This window comes from Salvia hispanica, chromosome 1 (genome assembly GCF_023119035.1).
Source record: "Salvia hispanica cultivar TCC Black 2014 chromosome 1, UniMelb_Shisp_WGS_1.0, whole genome shotgun sequence".
In the NCBI taxonomy this organism is placed as follows: domain Eukaryota; kingdom Viridiplantae; phylum Streptophyta; class Magnoliopsida; order Lamiales; family Lamiaceae; genus Salvia; species Salvia hispanica.
The window spans coordinates 14,880,296-14,899,144 of record NC_062965.1 but is presented as its reverse complement, the minus strand read 5'-3'; the positions used below and the strand labels follow the sequence as shown (position 1 = coordinate 14,899,144).

Here is an 18,849-nt window from a genome sequence, read left to right as displayed (position 1 = left end):
CACAAAATCAATAATCAATATGTATTAAAACGATCATCCGTAGAGCAAAACATAAGATGTTTAAGACCCATGAAAGTACACAATCGAACAATTCATACCGCATAATTTTGTGGAGGCTTCCCTAGCCATCCAAATCAAAAAGATAAAGTTGTATTGACTACAAATTAACACCAATCAAAGTAACAAATAGAGAATAAAAGTATTTATTTACCTGGGAAAGTGAGAGGGAGGTGAATATGTCTACTGTGTGAGAACATGTATAGCATAAATGATTCCATGAATGTAACCAAAAGGAAGTGTCAATAAGAAGCAAATTCAAAACTCAACCTATTAATTTCACCAAAATCAAATATAAATATAGTGGTAATTATATACTATCAAATTAAAGAAAAGAATATTAATTAGAAAGAGAAATAGAAGTACCCTATAGTCAAACTTGAGGAAAACACCGGGTGGAGGAAGAAGAATAGCCACGATAATGTTCATGAAAGTTGTTGTTTTCATTTTTCTTTTCTCTTTTTTTTTTTAATTTCCAAGAAGAAGAAAATAGAAATGTAGAAACGTTTAGAAGATAAATTGAATCAAATTATATTTGCTAACCTCCCACTCATTCACTCACGTATATATGAAATATGGAAAATTAATATTCACTAATAAGAAAAAATGTGGGAGACCAATTAAGTAAGATTATATATTTATTAGAACTAATTTCTAAATTTTATATTAATTATATTTACATCCCTCATCATAAAATGATTATTCAAAATCTCTCAAAATTCTCTTTTTATAGATTGGTATTATAGATGGTATAGATAGATATAGATCTGATTTTAGTCAACTATTTTCCACACCGTTTTATTGCATTCTAAACTACAAAACGTGTTACTCTTTTTACTACTCCTTTTTGTAATCATTTATTGGCATAAATTTGTCATGTGGAGTAGCTTTTCTTTTTATTTTTGTATTTTCATGTTTTTTATATAAATAATATTTTTTAAATCCTTGTCTTACTTTTTTTTAATTATACATTAAAATTTAGTACTAATATTTCAAAATTTGTATTATCATAAAATAGAAAGGAGTATTAATTAAAACTTGACCGCTCAACCGTCACCAAGAGAGGCAACTTTCATCTATATCTCTAATCCAAACAATTCAATGAAAGGAAAAGTTATCCAACTATAAATACAAGTGTCCCCAACCCACAATCAAAATTCAAAGCAAAGAAAATAAAATCATGGCCCCCAAATCTCTCCACATCCTCCTCGCCTCTCTCTCACTTCTCGCAATTGCGCTCGCCATCTCCGCCGCGCGTGGCCCAATCGTCGGCGGCTGGCGCCCGATCGGCAATGCCAATGCGCCGGAGATCGTCGAAATCGCGAAATTCGCGGTGGCGGAGCACAACAAGCAGGCGCACGCCTCCTTGGTTTTCGTGAGTGTGGTGAAGGGAGAGACGCAGGTGGTGGCTGGAATCAATTACAGGCTCCAGATCTCCGCCAAGGACGGAAGCGGCGCCGCCCCCAAAACCTACTCCGCCGTGGTTTACTCCAGGGCTGCGCCGAAATCCCTAGAGCTCACTTCCTTCGACCCAATTAAAGCCTAATCGCTGATTATACGAGAATTTTGTTTTACCAAACTGGCTACATTTTGTATCAGTTCGTATTAAAGTGAAATAAAATTTCGAGATTATTGTAATCTGCTTGCAGAATTTGCCGTTTATATCTATGCCTATTAGTTTTCACTTTTCATTGAAACTATTTTTCATGATAAGCTATTTTTCTAAGTAGGAGTATTATTTGATGTCTATAAATTTCATTTAATAATTTCAGAGTGTAAATTTTTTAACCAAGTAGGAGTACTATAATTCAATGTACTATTTACTCTCTTTTTTTTAGTAAAATATTTATTTATCCATCGTTCTCTCTTCTTCCTCTAATAAGACGTAAGTCTTCTAAAATTGAACTTGACAAAAGAAAAAGAGAAGGAAGAAAAGAAGAGAAGAAAGAAATAATTGATAAGTTAAATATTTTAATAAAAAATGAAGAATAAATAGACTAAGTTGTCCTTTATAGTATTGAGCCTTGAGGGTATTTTTGCCCAAAATAAAATTTAAAAAGTGTAAAAATAATTCGTGGAATATATCACTATTAAATTAAAGTTTATGAAACTTAAATGCTATTATAAATTATAATTGACTAAAAATGAAACTTCGACAAAGTTTGCAACTAAAAAATGTATTTTCTCCAAAGATTTTAAGATTATTTTGTGGACGAGATGAGACTATTTTCAAGACTTCTTTTTTGAATGTGTTTTTATTCTTTTTTATCTCCAATTTCTTACACAAGCAGCAAGCCCATAGAATGTCCAAAACCCAAGGTCCAAGGATTAATCTTTACATGATCTCTTATTAACTTTCTTTTTGCTTCGTAGAAAATGTCAAATTTGTAGATGGTCACGAGATGTTAGTTTTTCTTTTGGTGTATCCTAGGCAAAATGATGTATTATTAAAAATGAAAATACTTTTTATCTTTACTTTATTCATTATTTTTAATTTTATTCTCTCTAACTAACACAGAAAATAAAGTTGGATAAAATATTAGTCGTCTAAGGAAGAAGTCATCTTTCTCAAAATGAAGGAAGTATTACTTTACAATATTTGCACTCAATGCACAACTCACTGATTCACTTAAAATAACATAAGAAAGGGGTTGGGATCAGCCAGTGGCGAATCTAGAATTTTCATTGTGGGAGTACGATTAATTTAGTAGAGAGTAATACCTACTTGGAACTCCACAATTAATCATTTATCTTCTCTACGTCGTTATTTTTCCTCATTATTTTTTCTGGTAAAAAACATTATTATCTATAAAAACGGATTACTTAATATTACTATTTTAACTTTCGCTGTTAAAATGAAAGTTCTCATATTTATACATTACGAATAATTTATTTAAACTAAATAACACATCATCTATTGATTTAATCAACAAATTTCAATTATTTTAAAAAAAAATAGAAGATGATTAAAATACTACTACTACTTTATAAAATAATTGAGAAATTTTAAACATGCATAAAGTAAATGTATTGAAAAAATAATTTAAAATTTTTAAATACATTAAAAATAGAAAATATAAATAGAATTACACTTAATATAATATAGTTAAGTGCATTAGAAATTGAAAATATAAATAGAAAAACATTTTCAGTTCAACAGATCTTAAAATAAAAGAAATGGCCTTTCCCAAAATTGAACCCAGGTCTTGACGACAATATTAGTGTATTCAACCATTCGGCTAACTTATTTCCATGCAATTTTTGGGATTATATATACTATTATTTGAATATATTGGGGGTACCATTGTCCCCCCTTAGTTCTATTCTCTATCTGCCAATGGGATCACTGGCAAATCTAAGTGCGGCCAACCTCCAATGACCAATTACCACTTAACCCCTGGGTTGAGACTTGATAAGAATAAAATTTGATGGATTTGGGTCAAGCTGCGAGTCCACAAAGCCATTAGCCCAAGGGTTAAACCAAGTCCAAATCAAGCCCAATTTGTTGAAAATGTTTTAGATCAAAATTATACCTACAATTTAAGTCCCTAAAATTAAAACCTAATCATCTGAACGTTTCTCTTCGCCTCCAAAAAAACGGTAGAAGTGACATAGATTTTTTTGCATGCCGTGAACTCTTAACTTGTAGGTGTCATCGCCCGCTTTCGCCCTCTAGTCCTGTGACATGCTCCGAGCCTTGATGCGAACTTGTGAATTGCAATTTGTGGATATGTGTTTGTATTTTATGGTGAACCGAATTTTGTAATCTTGCACATAAATAGTTGAAACGAAGATATCAAATAATATTATATTTGAATTGGAATTGGAATTGGAATTGAATTTGAAATTGAAATTGGAGAAGCAAATAGCTTTTACTATGGTCGAAGAAAATTTTGAATCATATGTGATATGAAAGAAATTTTGTTTCCTGATCAATATTCATTGTATAATGTGATTTATTTGATTTTCAGGATGTGTAAATAATTTATTAAATTGCTTAAATAGAAAATCTTATGAGGTATTTTAATTAGTATGTGGAATTAATTAATTAAGTAAATCAATTAAATTACAAACAATATAAAATAGGAGTATAAAGTTTAGAATTCATTTTGAAACAAATCAAACTCTAGTAACCAATTTGATATAAACACTAATTTAATATTTATGAAACCAACCAGTCATAATTTTAATATAACCTTGATAATTTAATAAATGCACAGTAATCAAAAAATAAAAAAAGAGTGGACCTATTTCAATTACTAATATGAAAAAAAATTGCAATTTTTTTTGTAGTTTATGTATCCCCCATTATTATTTACCTAGTTAAATTAAATTTTAAGACTTGTTCAACTCTGGAAACACCTAGCAGCGTCCACATGTGGTTTTCATCTCTTAATCACACAATTCTCTTATTCTCTTGTTTAAACCCTACGCAACAAACTAACTGCGTAATTACGTTTTCTTAATTTTAAATAAATTATTTATGAAAATAATTTCATTACACTACCAATAAAAGTCATACTATATGAAACTCTCCTTACAAATCTAATGCAGACGTGTTCATTTATGATAATATACCTAAAATTCAAATTAAAGCATGTATAATGTTGATGAATGTGCATATATAACAAATGTATAGAATAAAAACTAAAGGTACTTTTTGGTCCTTAACATATGACGATTTTTTGGTTTTGGTCCATAACACTATCTTTTGAATTATTTAGTCCTTAACAAATAAAAATCGGTCACATTTGGTCATGTGCCGGAGTTCGCCGCTCCCAACGCCACTGCAGGAGGTGGTGCCGATGTCCTCTACTCCGATGGGCGGAGGCGGCAGTGACGCGGCGGAGATTGGTGTTTCGAAATCATACATGAGCATTTTGTAAGAAATTATTAATTAAGTTAATAATTAACTTAATCCGGTCAAAATCCAATTAATATTCGTTGACCGTTAAATTTAGCCCTTCTCGTCCAATTCGGACCAAATGTGATCGATTTTTATTTGTTAAGGACCAAATAATTCAAAAGATAATGTTATGGACCAAAATCAAAAAATCGTCATATGTTAAGGAACAAAAATGACTTTTACTCTAGAATAAAATAATGTAGAAACCGTAAAGGAATGAAAGAATGAAAATCGTAGTTAAATTCATTCATTCATTCTAAGCAACGTGCATAATGTAGAAATAAAAAAAACACTAAAAAGTTACTAATACTGCTAGATTTGATTTTAATCAACTATTTTCCACACCTTTGTCTTTTCCATTCCAAACTACACACTCTTCGTCACACATCAGCACCAAAATTTATCCCCAGTTGTTACATTGGTTTCTCCCCTTATTTCTCCCTTATTTCTCCCCCTAACTCAACATTTCATTTTTACATCATTATTTTTTATATTATTTAATTTTCCCTACAAATGTATTTAATAAAATAATTAATAATGAACAATTCATCGTTAGTATTAATCATTGGAAAATATAATACAACGAGAAAAAAAAACTACAAATAAAAACGCAAATAAACAAAGATTTAAAAAAAAAAAATCTAAGACGGAGGGCCGGCGTCGGGATCGGCCCAGCTACTGCCGGGTGTTGGATCATTTCCGGGGAAAGCCCCCTTTTCTTGGGGGGTCCGCCGCCGGTAAAAGCGCGTGTACATGCCAGGTCGGATTAGCGACATTGCTCGAATAAGTGGCTTTTCTAAGTCGATGACGGATTGACGCGACTTCCGGCGTTTGCCACCCCCCCTCCCCTTCGCCTTCTTCACTCCCTCCGGGGGGCCGTGCGGACCATCCCCACTAGTCGATGTGGGCCGCGCTCCCCCCCGCTCTCAACGCTGTCGCGGCGCCCCGATTTCCGTCGGCGTCGTGCTTTCCCCGTCCGATTTGGGAGATCCTTGACTTATCGTAGATGTTCCAATACTTGAAGCCCTTCGTCGACAAGTACGGCTACCATACATCCGGATGGCCTCATCTCGGACCATGTGCTCGTTCGGCCACTCGTCATGTGAGTCATCAAGTTAGAATAAATACCGTTGAAGTGCCCTGGTCCTCATGAGGGGGTCCAAAGCCGACGGATCGCCTCGTGCCATGGTCCTTCATTGAGGCGGTCTTTGGCTCCGGGCCCGGCAATCCGGCTCCCGAGAAAATGATCTCGTCCCCGGGAGTTGCTGCGCTCCGCGTCGGGCGTGTCCGCCCGGGGTCGGCTATCGGCTCGGACTCTTGCGAGTGTAAGTAGTCCTTACCCGCTTGACCTTTTAATCAACTATTTTCCACACCTTTGTCTTTTCCATTCCAAACTACACACTCTTTTTTATATTGGTTTCCATTCTTTGTACATCGCCAAGCAAACAAATTATCACTCATTTTTTTTGTACTTTCATGTTTTTCAAATAAGATACAAATATTGATTCAAATTTCCGATCTAATTAAAAAAAATCCTGCCTTACTTAAATGTAGTAATTAAAACTTGACCGTTCAACAATAAAAACTTGACTATTAAAGGAAAGCCTCCAACTATAAAAGCAACTTTCCCACGCACATTTCTCCCAACCAATAAAAATCATGGCCCCCAAATCTGTCCACACTCTCCTCGCCTCTCTCGCGCTTCTCGCAATCGCGCATTCCGCCTCCGCCGCTCGTGGCCCACTCGCCGGCGGCTGGACCCCGATCGCGGATCCAAACGCACCGGAGATTGTGAAATTGGCGAAATTCGCGGTGGCGCAGCATAACTTCGAGGCGAAGACGGGCTTCGCTTTGAATTCCGTGTTGAAGGCGGAATCGCAGGTGGCGAATGGTGTGAAATACAGGCTGGAGATGGACGTCGGCGGCGGCAGCGGCCCTCCCCCCTATATCTACTCCGCCGTCGTATGGACCAAGCCTGCGATGGGAGTCCAGCAGCTTGACTCCTTCGACCAAATTATTAAAGCCTAAAATAGTAGTAATAAATTAAATCTGGTGTTTGGATGCGTGTAAATATGTTGAGGATAGTTGTTGAGTTTCAAATTTGATGCATACTTTAATTCTAATGTTTTTACCCATTCTCACTTACGTTTTTTTATTATATCAAATTGTACACACACAGCTGTTATTTTTTTTTTCAATTTAGTATCAAATCTGATCTCCGCAAATTAAGTTGTCAATGGGCGACTGAAATCGACGCATCAGTTATGACTTATGATAATCATCTGTGATTGAATTGGATAATCTTTAATTTTCGAGATTAAATTAGATGAACCTTCAAAATATGACATCTTTTTTTAGGGGATCTTTTTCTTCTTCTTCTTTTTCTTATTATTTTTATCACAAAGTAAACGAATTGATTAAACAATCCAACTGTATATTCAACATCTTTTCAGAATATGGATTGAGGTACACAAATTTGGCCCTTTTCTCCTACTTTCTCCTCTTTTCCCTCTCAAATTTATAAGAATTACCATATACTTTCACAAAGGCATTGATTTCAAGAGAAATCTTATATTGGGTAGTTTGGTCCATTCATTTACTAGTGAGATAAATAATAAGAAAAAAGAAAAGAAAAAGATAATAATCCCCTAGAATGAAAAGATTCTGAAAAGCAAATACAATATAATCCCAAAAACTGAAATGTCATTTAATTTAATATTATATTCTAAAATCACTCCATTAGTTAAGAACTTAAGATGAATTTCAATTGAATCATTTTTAAAAACCATGCTCATCGGAAGTCTCAACACTAGTAAAGATAACGACTACAATTACTAATTTTATATTTTAATTATTTCGATTATAGTTTTAACTATATTTATTCTAAATTTTGGTATTAATTTCTAATTTTCAAAATCTATCTTTACAAATGAACTTTCTAAAAATAATTACAAATGAGAAATTTAAATATGCATATTCTTATGATTCTAAAATTATTCAATAAATACATATGAAATATAATTAGAATATAAATCTAGTAAAATATTTTAAAAATGTACAGTAACTATTTTGTTTATTTACAAGTACTTACTTCTTTCATCCCACAAAGTTTGTCCATTTTACTATTTTCATTTGTTCCACAAAATTTATGCCACTTAATATCTTCCTAAAAATAAACATTAAATACATTCTCAATCTCTTCAATACAAAACCCTTATTACACTTTACGCTTCCATTTAATAAAAAGTCAAAATAATTTTATGTAAAGTCAAATAAGTTTATGTATAGTCTCAATCCAATCCAGACTAAGGGCATCCACTATAGGGGCGGCGCGCCGGCCGACGGCGGTGGGGGGAAGTCGCGGTGGCGAGCGGCGGTGGGGGCGGACGCACGGTGGCGCCAGCGATGGGGATGGCAGCGGCGGTAGCGATTCGCCGGTAACAAGTCGGGCCGTGCACTACACCAAAGACGAGTCGATTGCTGTAGCGAGGGCATGGGATGCCGTCACATCCGACCCCTGTGTTGGTACCGATCAGACCGAGATTGGCTTTTGGAAGCGCGTTTTGTTGACCTACAATGAGTTCAAGCCGAGAGATCGCGGGGGCGCGCGATCGCCTGGAGGCTCGAGTCAGAGTGGACCATGGGGCCCGTGTGGTCTTGAGCGAGGAACACGAATGTGCGGTTGATGAAACTGTGCACAGATAACTAACGTTCCTACGAGTCGGCCACCGACCCGATCACCAAGAAGTCGATATACTATGAGGAGACGTGTGTAGGATCGAGAGAGGAATTAGGAGCTGGCGCGAGTCAGGGGCGACTGCGGGGCGAAACAGGGGCGAAAATCTGTAATATGTGTTTGAGACTAGCGTATTCCATGAATAAAATATTTGGCAAGAAGTGTGACCTATATTTAATTTAATTTGATTTTATATAAATCTAGTGTAAGTAAATAAGAAACACAATTTTTTTACGTAAATAATTACTGATTTGAATTTGAATGGATAAAAATGCTTCATACTATCGAGTCATGTAGCTTATATAAATAAAATTTTAAAAATCCCCAGAAATTCAGTCTGATACACGAAGCTCCAAAATATTCTGTTAGGATTCACCACGAAAAATCTGCTTTGTTGAATCCGAATCCCTAAACCAATCGATTGGAAAAGAGTCGAGCTAACTTCAACGAGTTCAAACCCATTTTTCACAAAAAAGGGGGGATTTGACAATTATCCAAAATAGGAGGGTGTTTGTCTTCCGGCGGGAAACCGCCGGCGCCGCGGCCGCCGGTGCCGCAGGCGTCCGTCCGTAGGCTTCCGATACCAGATACCACAGACGGCGGCTCGGAAAACGCTAAGATGAAGAGTCTGTTCAAGTCTAAGCCGAGGACTCCGGTCGATTTGGTGCGGCAGACTCGCGATCTACTCATCTTCGCGGATCTCGGCGCTCCTGATACTAAGGAGAGCAAGCGAGACGAGAAGGTTGTCCTGTTTAACTTCCTTGCGTTTAGCTTTGGTTGATCTGGTGGTGCTTGTAGTTTGACATTATCGTCGAATTTCGATAGAAGGAAAATTGTTTCTGTTATTAGTTAGTGAATTGCGGTATTAGTTAGTGAATTGCGAGCTACTGTTTCACTTGTTAATTTGTGCTCATTTAGGTCATGATTGGAATGTCTATGTTTTTGTGAGTGAGGATCTAAGTGAATATAGGCAAAGCTCTGGATTGATGGTTTAGTTGATGGCTTCTGGTGTTTGAAATGTCTGTTTTGTATTGTTGTATGGTAGCAAGTGGAGTGCGGTCTCGAGGACGATTTTACGATTCTAATGGTGTGTCTTTTGCTGATTGTACTGCGCAGATGGTGGAATTGAGCAAACTAATGAGAGAATTGAAGCAAGTTCTTTATGGGGACAGTGAATCTGAGCCAGTGGCAGAAGCCTGTGCCCAGTTGACTCAGGAGTTTTTCAGAGAGGACACTCTTCGCATCCTAATTACATGTCTGCCGAAGTTGAATTTAGAGGTAAGTGTAGTGTTGATCCCTAATTTGGTTACTAGAAATTATCAGAGTTCTGTTTTGTGCATTTAGCTTCATGGTTGTATTGAATGGATCGAGTTAGGAGCATAGTGTATTCTTGGTGTAGTAATCTCTAAACCTATAGTTGTTAAATTTAAGTTATACCATGAGAAGTGAAGGGATTGTTCTGTTGACTAAAGAGACAATTTTGCAGACCCGCAAAGATGCTACTCAGGTTGTTGCAAATCTGCAGAGGCAACAGGTTCAGTCAAAGTTGATTGCGTGTGATTACTTGGAAAAGAACATAGATCTCATGGATGTCTTAATAGCAGGGTATGTTATGATAAAGAATTTGCATTAGATTCTGGATTGTTCAATGAAATAACTTATATTTCCAAGTTTTCATTTGAATTGGGATTTCATTCTTGTTTGCAATCTATTGACTTCAATTTGGTTTGTTTTTTGCATCTAGGTATGAGAACACTGAGCTGGCTTTACACTATGGTGCAATGTTGAGGGAATGCATACGCCATCAAATTGTTGCAAAGTGAGTAAATCACTCAATTTTCACGTTTTCTGATATCTTGTGTGGATCATTCTATCATGTATGCAGTCACTGACTAAATTGCCTGCCTTTTTTGTTTTCTTTATTGCATTAGCTTACTTCAGTGTTTAAGTGCTGCAGATTAAAACCAACATTTTATTAATGCTAGGATCTGCTCTGTGCTATAGGTATGTTTTGGAATCGGAGCATATGAAGAAATTTTTCGATTTTATCCAACTTCCAAATTTCGACATTGCCTCAGATGCTGCTGCTACTTTCAAGGTTGGGTATTCCATCTGAAGTAGTGATTATATATTATCCTCCTTTTTTCAATAATTGGTTTATCTTTCACTTTGCTGCATTAGAGTATATGCAGTGTAGTTGACAAGTTACTGACTTTTACATTTTAACTAATCATTAGAAGGTTCATATGCAATTAGTGTTAAGTATACAGTTCCCTCATTTGGCACTCTACTAAAAATGTGGTTGCTTGGTGAAAAATCTTTAATAGAATACCTTATACCTTAAAGAGATAACTTTCAGGTTTACTATGATTTGAGGAAGTGCTAGGGATGGTAATGGGAAAAGTGAACTTATGATGTATTGATGTTCGATGAGATGCGCCACTCGGTTCTTAAGCTGGGTAGCATTGTCTTTTATGACCCTATATTTTTCTTCATGTGCTCTTACATGAATGGTTTACTACATGTGCAACACCTAGATGATGTATGAAGTCCACAGTGTGCCAATTTTCTTCTAAGACACTAATGATATAAGCTACTGAAACCTAGGTTATTTAAGTTCTAGATTATGCTCCTTAATGATGCATTTTTTTTTGGGTATTTTTGGCATGTGTACTGACATTAAAGTCTATCTAACAGGATTGACATCTTATTGCAGGAATTATTGACTAGGCACAAGTCAACAGTAGCCGAATTCCTTTCTAAAAACTATGACTGGGTAAGTTTTTACTGCTTTAGTACCTAGAGCTTCTTTGTACTGCTTATTTCCTGATTTAATATTTATACTGCAGAGCTTCGAATATTGTCTCTACATGCTTTTATACATTATGCTCATTGGTCAATACAAACAACTCAGAGACCCAGCCATACCTTATAATATGATGTTGCATGTCCCGCCCTCAAATATCACAATATAGTTTTTTTGGAGTGCTTCATGAGCATCGCATCTGATCCTGATTTACTTTTCATCTCTTGTTCATAGTTCTTTGCTGAGTACAACTCGAAGCTGCTAGAATCTACTAACTACATCACTAGGAGGCAGGCTATCAAGGTAATGTGGCGCCTGTATCTCATTTTTAGTATTGTTAGACATCGTTCACATGATGAACCATTCACATGCACAATTGTTTGTGTATGGTTGACTATAATTCTGATTCTTGATGATGCACCCCTTTCAGCTCTTGGGTGATATCTTGCTGGATCGTTCGAATTCGGCTGTAATGACACGATATGTTAGCTCAAGGGACAACTTGAGGATCCTCATGAATCTTCTCAGGGTATGTTAATTTCTTGGCTTTAGTCAGTCCTTACTTCCCTAAGTTCCCTTCACCACTTGAATGGCTAGCGAAGTGTTGAGAAATGAAATATATGTAGGCTATAAGTGCATGGCAAATGTAATTTAATTAATCTCAAGGATTTGAATTGATCTGATGCTATTAGACCCCATTCATTCTCGAATATTCTTATCACATACTGAATATTCTATCGATGTCATAAGAGCTTGAAAGAGCGCTACTTGTTTATTTGTCGATGTTTAATGACTTACCATATTCTGAACCCTTCCCGAACATGTTAAATGAATTAAAATGTACTAATTCGTTCTGAACCCTGTCATTTTGGTGATGTCTTACTTGAAAGAATTCGAGATGTTTAGTCATGCATATTGTGTACCACATGTTAGTGATGAACTGTTGACTTATCCCAGGAGACGAGCAAGAGCATACAGATTGAAGCGTTCCATGTTTTCAAGGTACGGGTATTTGCTTACCGAGCTTGTCACATGCTACTATATTGGAAATACTTAGGTAACTCATACTGTGGTCTGGAATGCAAATATTTGCAGCTATTTGCAGCTAATCAGAACAAACCTCCGGATATTGTTAGTATTCTCATCACCAACCGAAGCAAGCTCCTCCGCCTCTTTGCTGATTTCAAGCCCGACAAAGGTAAAATCGAGGAATGATATATTCACAGATAATCTTCGAATATTTTTATTTGCATTATCTGGTGTGTTTCTGATGGATTTTTTTTCGGTTGCAGAGGATGAGCAGTTCGAGGCTGATAAAGCGCAAGTTGTCAAAGAAATTGCTGCCCTCGAGCCTAAAGAGCGGCCATGAATTCAGCTCTTGTGAAGTGTATCAGCTGTCTTGTGACATTTCATTTCTCTCTGCTATATATAATTGTGAATTAATACAAATCAGATCTCAATGTTGTGAGATACTAAGAAGTCGATCTGCAAAGTGCTTCCTGTGTTGCATCTTTGGTAATAAATATTTTTTACATGTTGTAATTACATGTGGTATCATTTTTAAACAAGAAATTATTGGAATAATTCTTTATTCGTTCTTCATTTTTTGCCAAGTCTGCAAAAACTGTGAAGCTAGTGACGTTTCTCGTGAGGGTTACTTTTTCGATAATGGTTGCTTTCTCTATCGTCTTATAATTGTGTGGAAGTCACGAGAATTTTAGAAATTGATTCGAATCAATAAATGAATATAAATAATGCTTAGATTCGAATATAAAGCTAGGATATTGGCATATTCCGTTGCCAACTTCAAAATGACCTGTATTTCATCACTTTAAAATTATTACTGATAATCAAAGACCAATCTATTATTTTATCAATTGAGAATCAAGCCAATATTTTACACGTTCCTGTTAATAATTGGTTTGAGTTGAATAATTTCCGTAGGAGAAAGGTATCCAAATTAAATAATTATTAAATGGTATTAGTTTATAAAACCACATGCTAAAATATTTGGTATTTTTCACGAATTTGAAGTTGCAAAATTATCAACATAAGTTTTGTATAGTAAATTTCCACGAAATTAGTTTCTTCCTAATTCATACTTAAAAAGTTTACTACAATAGAAAAATTCATAATTTTTCCGACTAATTCTAAGTTCATGAAAAATATTAAATTAGACCAAATCTTGTTATTTTATGGGCCAGTAATATTATTTAGAATTTATTCATCATTGTTCAGATAAATTTTTGTTCTAAATTGCATTTATATCATACTCCATTTAATTCTTTTGATTACATCAAATATGTATAATCAAAAGTATTTTTATGTGTTTTACTAAAATATTTCAAATCCAAGTGATCAGTCATTCATTTAATTAACATATTAGTACTTACTTTTAGTAAAGTGAGTACATATTTAGTGTAAATATTTCAGAAAAAAAGATTTAATGAAGTCACTGAACTATAAAATCATAAAAATATTAAATTTGTTGTATAAATATGTGTTTCTCTCTGTTTTCCTTTTCCACATAAAAAATTAGCATCAGTCATCTGCTAAGTGGAAATAGAAAAAGCTCCAACCACCAAATTTGCATTTTCCCAATCCTCAAAGAAAAACAAAAATGGCGGAAAAAGGCGCGACTCCTATCATTTCCCCTCGCGCACTCAATTATCTGCACAATGTATCTATCTCCCTGTGAATATCCACACCTTTGCTGATAGTTTATCGGATTTCAGGTTCGGTTGAGGATTTTTTGGCCCAGGCGGTGGAAGCTGCCAAGAAAGCTGGAGAGGTGAGTTCTGTCATCTAATTACATATGAATTTGATTCTCAATCATCTAATTACTTATGAATTTGATTCTCAATCATCTAATTACTTATGAATTTGATTCTCAATCATCTAATTACTTATGAATTCAACTGGATTGCAGATTATTCGTCGTGGCTTTTATGAGACCAAGCTTGTTGAGCACAAAGGCCTGGTAAAATATTCGTTTTTTAAATGATTTAACTCATTTTTGGCAAGTTTGTGAAGTTTTTTCTTTGATTTTGTGGATAAAATTGATGGATCTTGAATAATCTGTTATCCTGCAATCATTTATTTGAATTGGGAATGCATCATCTGCTTCATGAAAAGCTATATTTTTAGAATGGGGACATTTGATCAAAAAATTTATTTGGAAGAAATATGTTTGGCAAGTATTGTTTGAATGCTACAAATGTGGATGGGAATACAATGAGCTTGGGTTCTAATTCTAGCTTCTAAGGTTTCCTATATTAAGGTTTCTTTCTATGTGTGTAGGTGGATTTGGTCACAGAGACTGACAAGGCATGCGAAGAACTCATATTCAGCTCGCTAAAACAGCAATATCCTGACCATAAGGTGAACCGTCTTTTTGGTTTTGCTTCCTGTGTTGGATTGATGTTGAATCGTCTTCACTGCATGATTTGTTACTCTTGACATTATTGCTGCTCATCTTTAGTTCATTGGGGAAGAAACAACTGCTGCCTGTGGTGTGACTGAATTGACGGATGAACCAACTTGGATCGTTGATCCTCTAGATGGAACAACTAACTTTGTCCATGGGCAAGTGCCATATCTCTTTCATCTGTTTTGAGAAAAGTTTCTCATATTCCTGATTATACTTGATTGAGGCTGATTGTTGATTGCAGGTTCCCATTTGTATGTGTATCTATTGGACTCACAATCGGACGAATTCCTAAAGTGGGTGTCGTCTACAACCCGATAATGGATGAGGTAAAATTGTACAGCTGCTAAGCACTAGTAGTAGAGGTCAACTTCTGTTAATGATCATATTTTATATCGTGACTTGTTGTTAGGAATTCTGGGAAATTCTTATACACTTCCAATTATGGCTATTCTCGTCGTGCTCAAAGTGTTGTATTCCTACTCCTTGTAGTGTTCTGTTCGTGTTACCTAGATATACTGAATTATGCAAGGTCGAAAGCGTCATTAACCGTTCTAGTCATTCTAGCCACTGCCACCTGTTGGTATAAGAATATATATGGCATGCATTGCGTTTCAACAGAATTTTTATTTACTGTGCTTTACGTTCTGATGTTCAGCTTTTTACTGCAATTCATGGAAAAGGTGCTTTCCTCAACGGAAAATCTATTAAAGGTAAGTCAATTCTCCTTGTAGAAAATTTTTAAGAACATTAACGTCAATGTGATCACTGATATTGTATTGTGAAAATGCAGCGTCTTCACAAACTGAGCTCGTAAAGTCTCTACTTGCAACAGAGGTACTTAGCTATACATATTGCAGATAGTGACTGTTTGACAGACTGAAATACGGCGTTATTCAATTATTTAGTGAAGGGATTATGAATCACTCGGAAGCTATTCCATCCTCATTCTTCTTTATTTGCTGGATTCTCTCAGTTATTAGCTTCATCAAATATTTGTTTAGGTAATTCTGCTTGTCAGAACCTCATCAAATTTGTCTATATTATAATGACAGGCAGGTACCAAGCGTGACAAGGCCACCTTGGATGCATCCACAAATAGGATCAATAGCTTACTCTTCAAGGTAAGCTCACTATTGGCGGTCTTGTGGGTTTTGTTGATGATTTTTAGTAATTGTTTCTGTAATTCTGATAGATGGCTTAACACATGGCTTGGGTTTTCTCTTAATCAGGTTCGGTCACTTCGGATGAGTGGCTCTTGTGCCTTAAATCTCTGTGGAATTGCATGTGGAAGGCTTGATCTGTTCTATGAAGTCGGTTTTGGAGGGCCCTGGTAAGATTTTACGTGAGGTTCATATGCTACTAGAATTTTTCCAAGGAAGTACTAAACGTAGGTTGTATCTTTTCAGGGATGTAGCAGCTGGAGCTGTAATTCTAACTGAAGCTGGAGGGCATGTATTTGATCCGTAAGTAACAAGCCTTCAAACTCCTTCAAACCATGAGTACTTGTTTATGGCCATCCAAGAACTATACGTGTTATTTTAGTTGCCATCTAGAGCCACCACCAGCAAAATATGCAAGGAATGTTCTCACATATTTTGCCAGAAGTGGCACTAGATAGCAGCCAACAAGTACCGGAAAGTTCATACGACAACACAAAAAATTAGGAGTATAATTTGGATGCACAATAGCAAATTTACCCTAAATACAAACTTTTAGGTTTTGAAAGATGGGGTCATGAACTTTCTCTTATCACAAAATAATCATATGCTTTCATTCTTCAACAGCACCGGCAAGGAATTCGACATCACTGCTCAACGTGTAGCAGCTTCAAATGGTTTTCTAAAGGATGCATTTGTTGATGCTCTGAAACAATCAGAATAGAGATAGCCAGTTGAGTTTCTTGTCACCTCTGTAGCACCACATATCATTTACTTGCTTGCTTATTCTTCCTATTGGTTGAGGCTTAAACCCATACTATTTTTACATTTTATACAAAACATATATACTTTCTGTTATGGAATAATTCCTTGTTGTGATGCACTAATATGTTCTCCGTTTTTTGTACTTGTGAAAATTGAGAAAGTGGGGAAGAGAATAAAATCATGTATTAGCACCAAATGACCAAATAAATAATGAACATATATAACTATCCAACAGAAATCTAAATAAAAAACTAAAGACAGTAGAAAATCATGGAAACATCAAAAGTTGGCTACCAAAAACCAACAAGAGCAAAACAGAGCAAACATTAACCTATCCTTCATACTCTATCTTGATCACCTGCACCATATCCATTATAGCCATTGTTTCCATTGGACATCTTGTCTGGGCGGCTCGACTTCTTCCTCTTTAAGACGACATACCATGTGTAGACCTCTAGAATGGCAGCGAGAGCAGCCAGACCGATCAGGATCCCAACGTAGGATCTCCTCCATTTCTGATCGGGGTGTAGGATGTCGAAGCCCTTGAAAATGTTGACGATGCTGAGGACTATAACAGAGTATCCACTGAAGTGGTGGTAGATGTTCCAATAGAGTCTCCATTTGTGCTCCTTCTTGGGCCTCAGAAACAGAGCAGACACTTGAAGGGTCGCGAGGCAGAAGATGACAATGCCGATGATCCTGTGGGCCGTGTATGTGATTCCGGCAGACTGGCTACCGAGCTGGAGGCCGGTGGCCCAGCCTGCGACTCCGATGATGTAGGCCGAGCTCTGGAAAAGTGCGTGTAGGTAAAACCACGCTGGATCAGCTGCCGGGAATACTTTCAGGTACCTTGCTGTGATAGCCCCGATTGGCAGTAGTATTCCCCAACTCACTGAATTCAGCACTCCGTGAATCTGCATCGTTTCGAGTTGAAGTTCAAGATACATAAAGGAGATGGTTCATTTAAGAACTCTTCTTAAAACGAGAATGTTGTACCGTACAGTTCGTAAATACATTAATATCAGTTTTTGACTTAAAAAAAACTCACATTCTTCTTTTTAGTCCTCGAGTCGACTGATCCGGTCGTCGTCCCTCCCGTCTGTCCAGATAAAAGATTCAAATTCCCAGTGGACTGAACATTGGCGCCGGTGGTGGGATGCCTCGCTGGAGAATCCCCGGAGAGGGGGCCTTCCTGCCACACCTGATTCACCGTGGATGTCACGTTATCGAGCTTGAGCGTGGCAAAGATGGTGTACTCATTCCCGGCATAAGTCGCCGACAGGTCGGAAACCGGGAAGCTCAAATCCCCCTCGGCCAGCTGAGTCTGGTAGCTGCTCACCGGCGACGTGTAGGCCCTCATGGTGCCGTCCGATTTCCGGAACGCCACGAGCGCCTGCGCACCGACCATCCCTCTCCCGGTGGGGTTGATCGCCCACGCCACCCATCTCGTGGCCGCCACCCCCGTGTGGCGGTACCCGATTTGGACGGTCTTGGCGGAGTCGTCGTAGTTCCAGTGGAGGAAGGAGTTGAGGTTCGGGAGGTCGGCGCAGTGGCTGAATATCCGGTTGCCGGCGAAGTTGTAGGTGGCGCATGATTGGGCGTGGGAAGAGGATATGTAGAGTGAGAAGAAGAGGAGGAGAGGGAGGATCCTCAACATCTTAATTAATTGCAGTAATCTAGGAATGAGAGTTTTGGTTTGATCACTTTTATGTTTGTTGAATTTGTGAGAAATGAAGAGATGAGTTTGAGTTTGATGAAGGTGGTTTTATAGAAAGAGGATGGTGGGGACAAGAGTAGTTACAGTTTGGTAAAGGAAGTGTGAGGAAATAATTGGTGCTGTTTTATTGAGATAATTGCATCTGGCAAAATATTTGGTATCCTAATTTGTTTACTAGTTTACAACCACCCTTGTTTAGGTCTAAACTTCAACCACCCAACTTCATGGTTTAATTTGGAAGATAATCGACACGCAATAAAGCTAAGTGTTTTCAA

The 18,849-nt window shown here is 36.7% G+C and overlaps 5 protein-coding genes and 1 pseudogene across 5 annotated transcripts; 4 read left to right on the top strand and 2 right to left on the bottom strand.

Annotated features, from left to right (window-relative positions):
• Positions 1-240: 240 nt before the first annotated feature.
• On the bottom strand, positions 241-541 carry LOC125202606 (annotated as a pseudogene).
• A 659-nt stretch (positions 542-1,200) lies between these two features.
• Positions 1,201-1,748, top strand: LOC125201889 (cysteine proteinase inhibitor 5-like). Its single transcript, XM_048100179.1, has one exon. It carries the CDS (start codon positions 1,238-1,240, stop codon positions 1,601-1,603), a length of 366 nt encoding a protein of 121 aa, XP_047956136.1. The 5' UTR covers positions 1,201-1,237; the 3' UTR covers positions 1,604-1,748.
• A 4,852-nt stretch (positions 1,749-6,600) lies between these two features.
• On the top strand, positions 6,601-7,098 carry LOC125202821 (cysteine proteinase inhibitor 5-like). The gene has a single exon (XM_048101293.1). The coding sequence runs from the start codon at positions 6,623-6,625 to the stop codon at positions 6,989-6,991; it is 369 nt and encodes a 122-aa protein (XP_047957250.1). The 5' UTR covers positions 6,601-6,622; the 3' UTR covers positions 6,992-7,098.
• Positions 7,099-9,013: 1,915 nt separating this feature from the next.
• LOC125202819 (putative MO25-like protein At5g47540) lies at positions 9,014-13,107 on the top strand. The gene is made up of 11 exons (XM_048101292.1): positions 9,014-9,441; positions 9,816-9,977; positions 10,186-10,304; positions 10,444-10,518; positions 10,704-10,797; positions 11,416-11,475; positions 11,740-11,808; positions 11,936-12,034; positions 12,463-12,507; positions 12,601-12,703; positions 12,798-13,107. Exons 1-11 carry the CDS (start codon positions 9,319-9,321, stop codon positions 12,872-12,874), a joined length of 1,026 nt encoding a protein of 341 aa, XP_047957249.1. The 5' UTR covers positions 9,014-9,318; the 3' UTR covers positions 12,875-13,107.
• A 927-nt stretch (positions 13,108-14,034) lies between these two features.
• On the top strand, positions 14,035-16,950 carry LOC125201273 (inositol monophosphatase 3-like). The gene is made up of 12 exons (XM_048099314.1): positions 14,035-14,138; positions 14,241-14,296; positions 14,435-14,485; positions 14,806-14,886; positions 14,987-15,090; positions 15,177-15,261; positions 15,591-15,645; positions 15,726-15,769; positions 15,988-16,056; positions 16,165-16,265; positions 16,342-16,398; positions 16,720-16,950. The coding sequence occupies exons 1-12, from the start codon at positions 14,126-14,128 to the stop codon at positions 16,814-16,816; spliced, it is 813 nt and encodes a 270-aa protein (XP_047955271.1). The 5' UTR covers positions 14,035-14,125; the 3' UTR covers positions 16,817-16,950.
• Positions 16,951-17,022: 72 nt separating this feature from the next.
• On the bottom strand, positions 17,023-18,610 carry LOC125201271 (cytochrome b561 and DOMON domain-containing protein At5g47530-like). Its single transcript, XM_048099313.1, has 2 exons — positions 17,906-18,610; positions 17,023-17,771 (listed from the first exon to the last, which is right to left on the bottom strand). The coding sequence occupies exons 1-2, from the start codon at positions 18,512-18,514 to the stop codon at positions 17,196-17,198; spliced, it is 1,185 nt and encodes a 394-aa protein (XP_047955270.1). The 5' UTR covers positions 18,515-18,610; the 3' UTR covers positions 17,023-17,195.
• Positions 18,611-18,849: the final 239 nt, after the last annotated feature.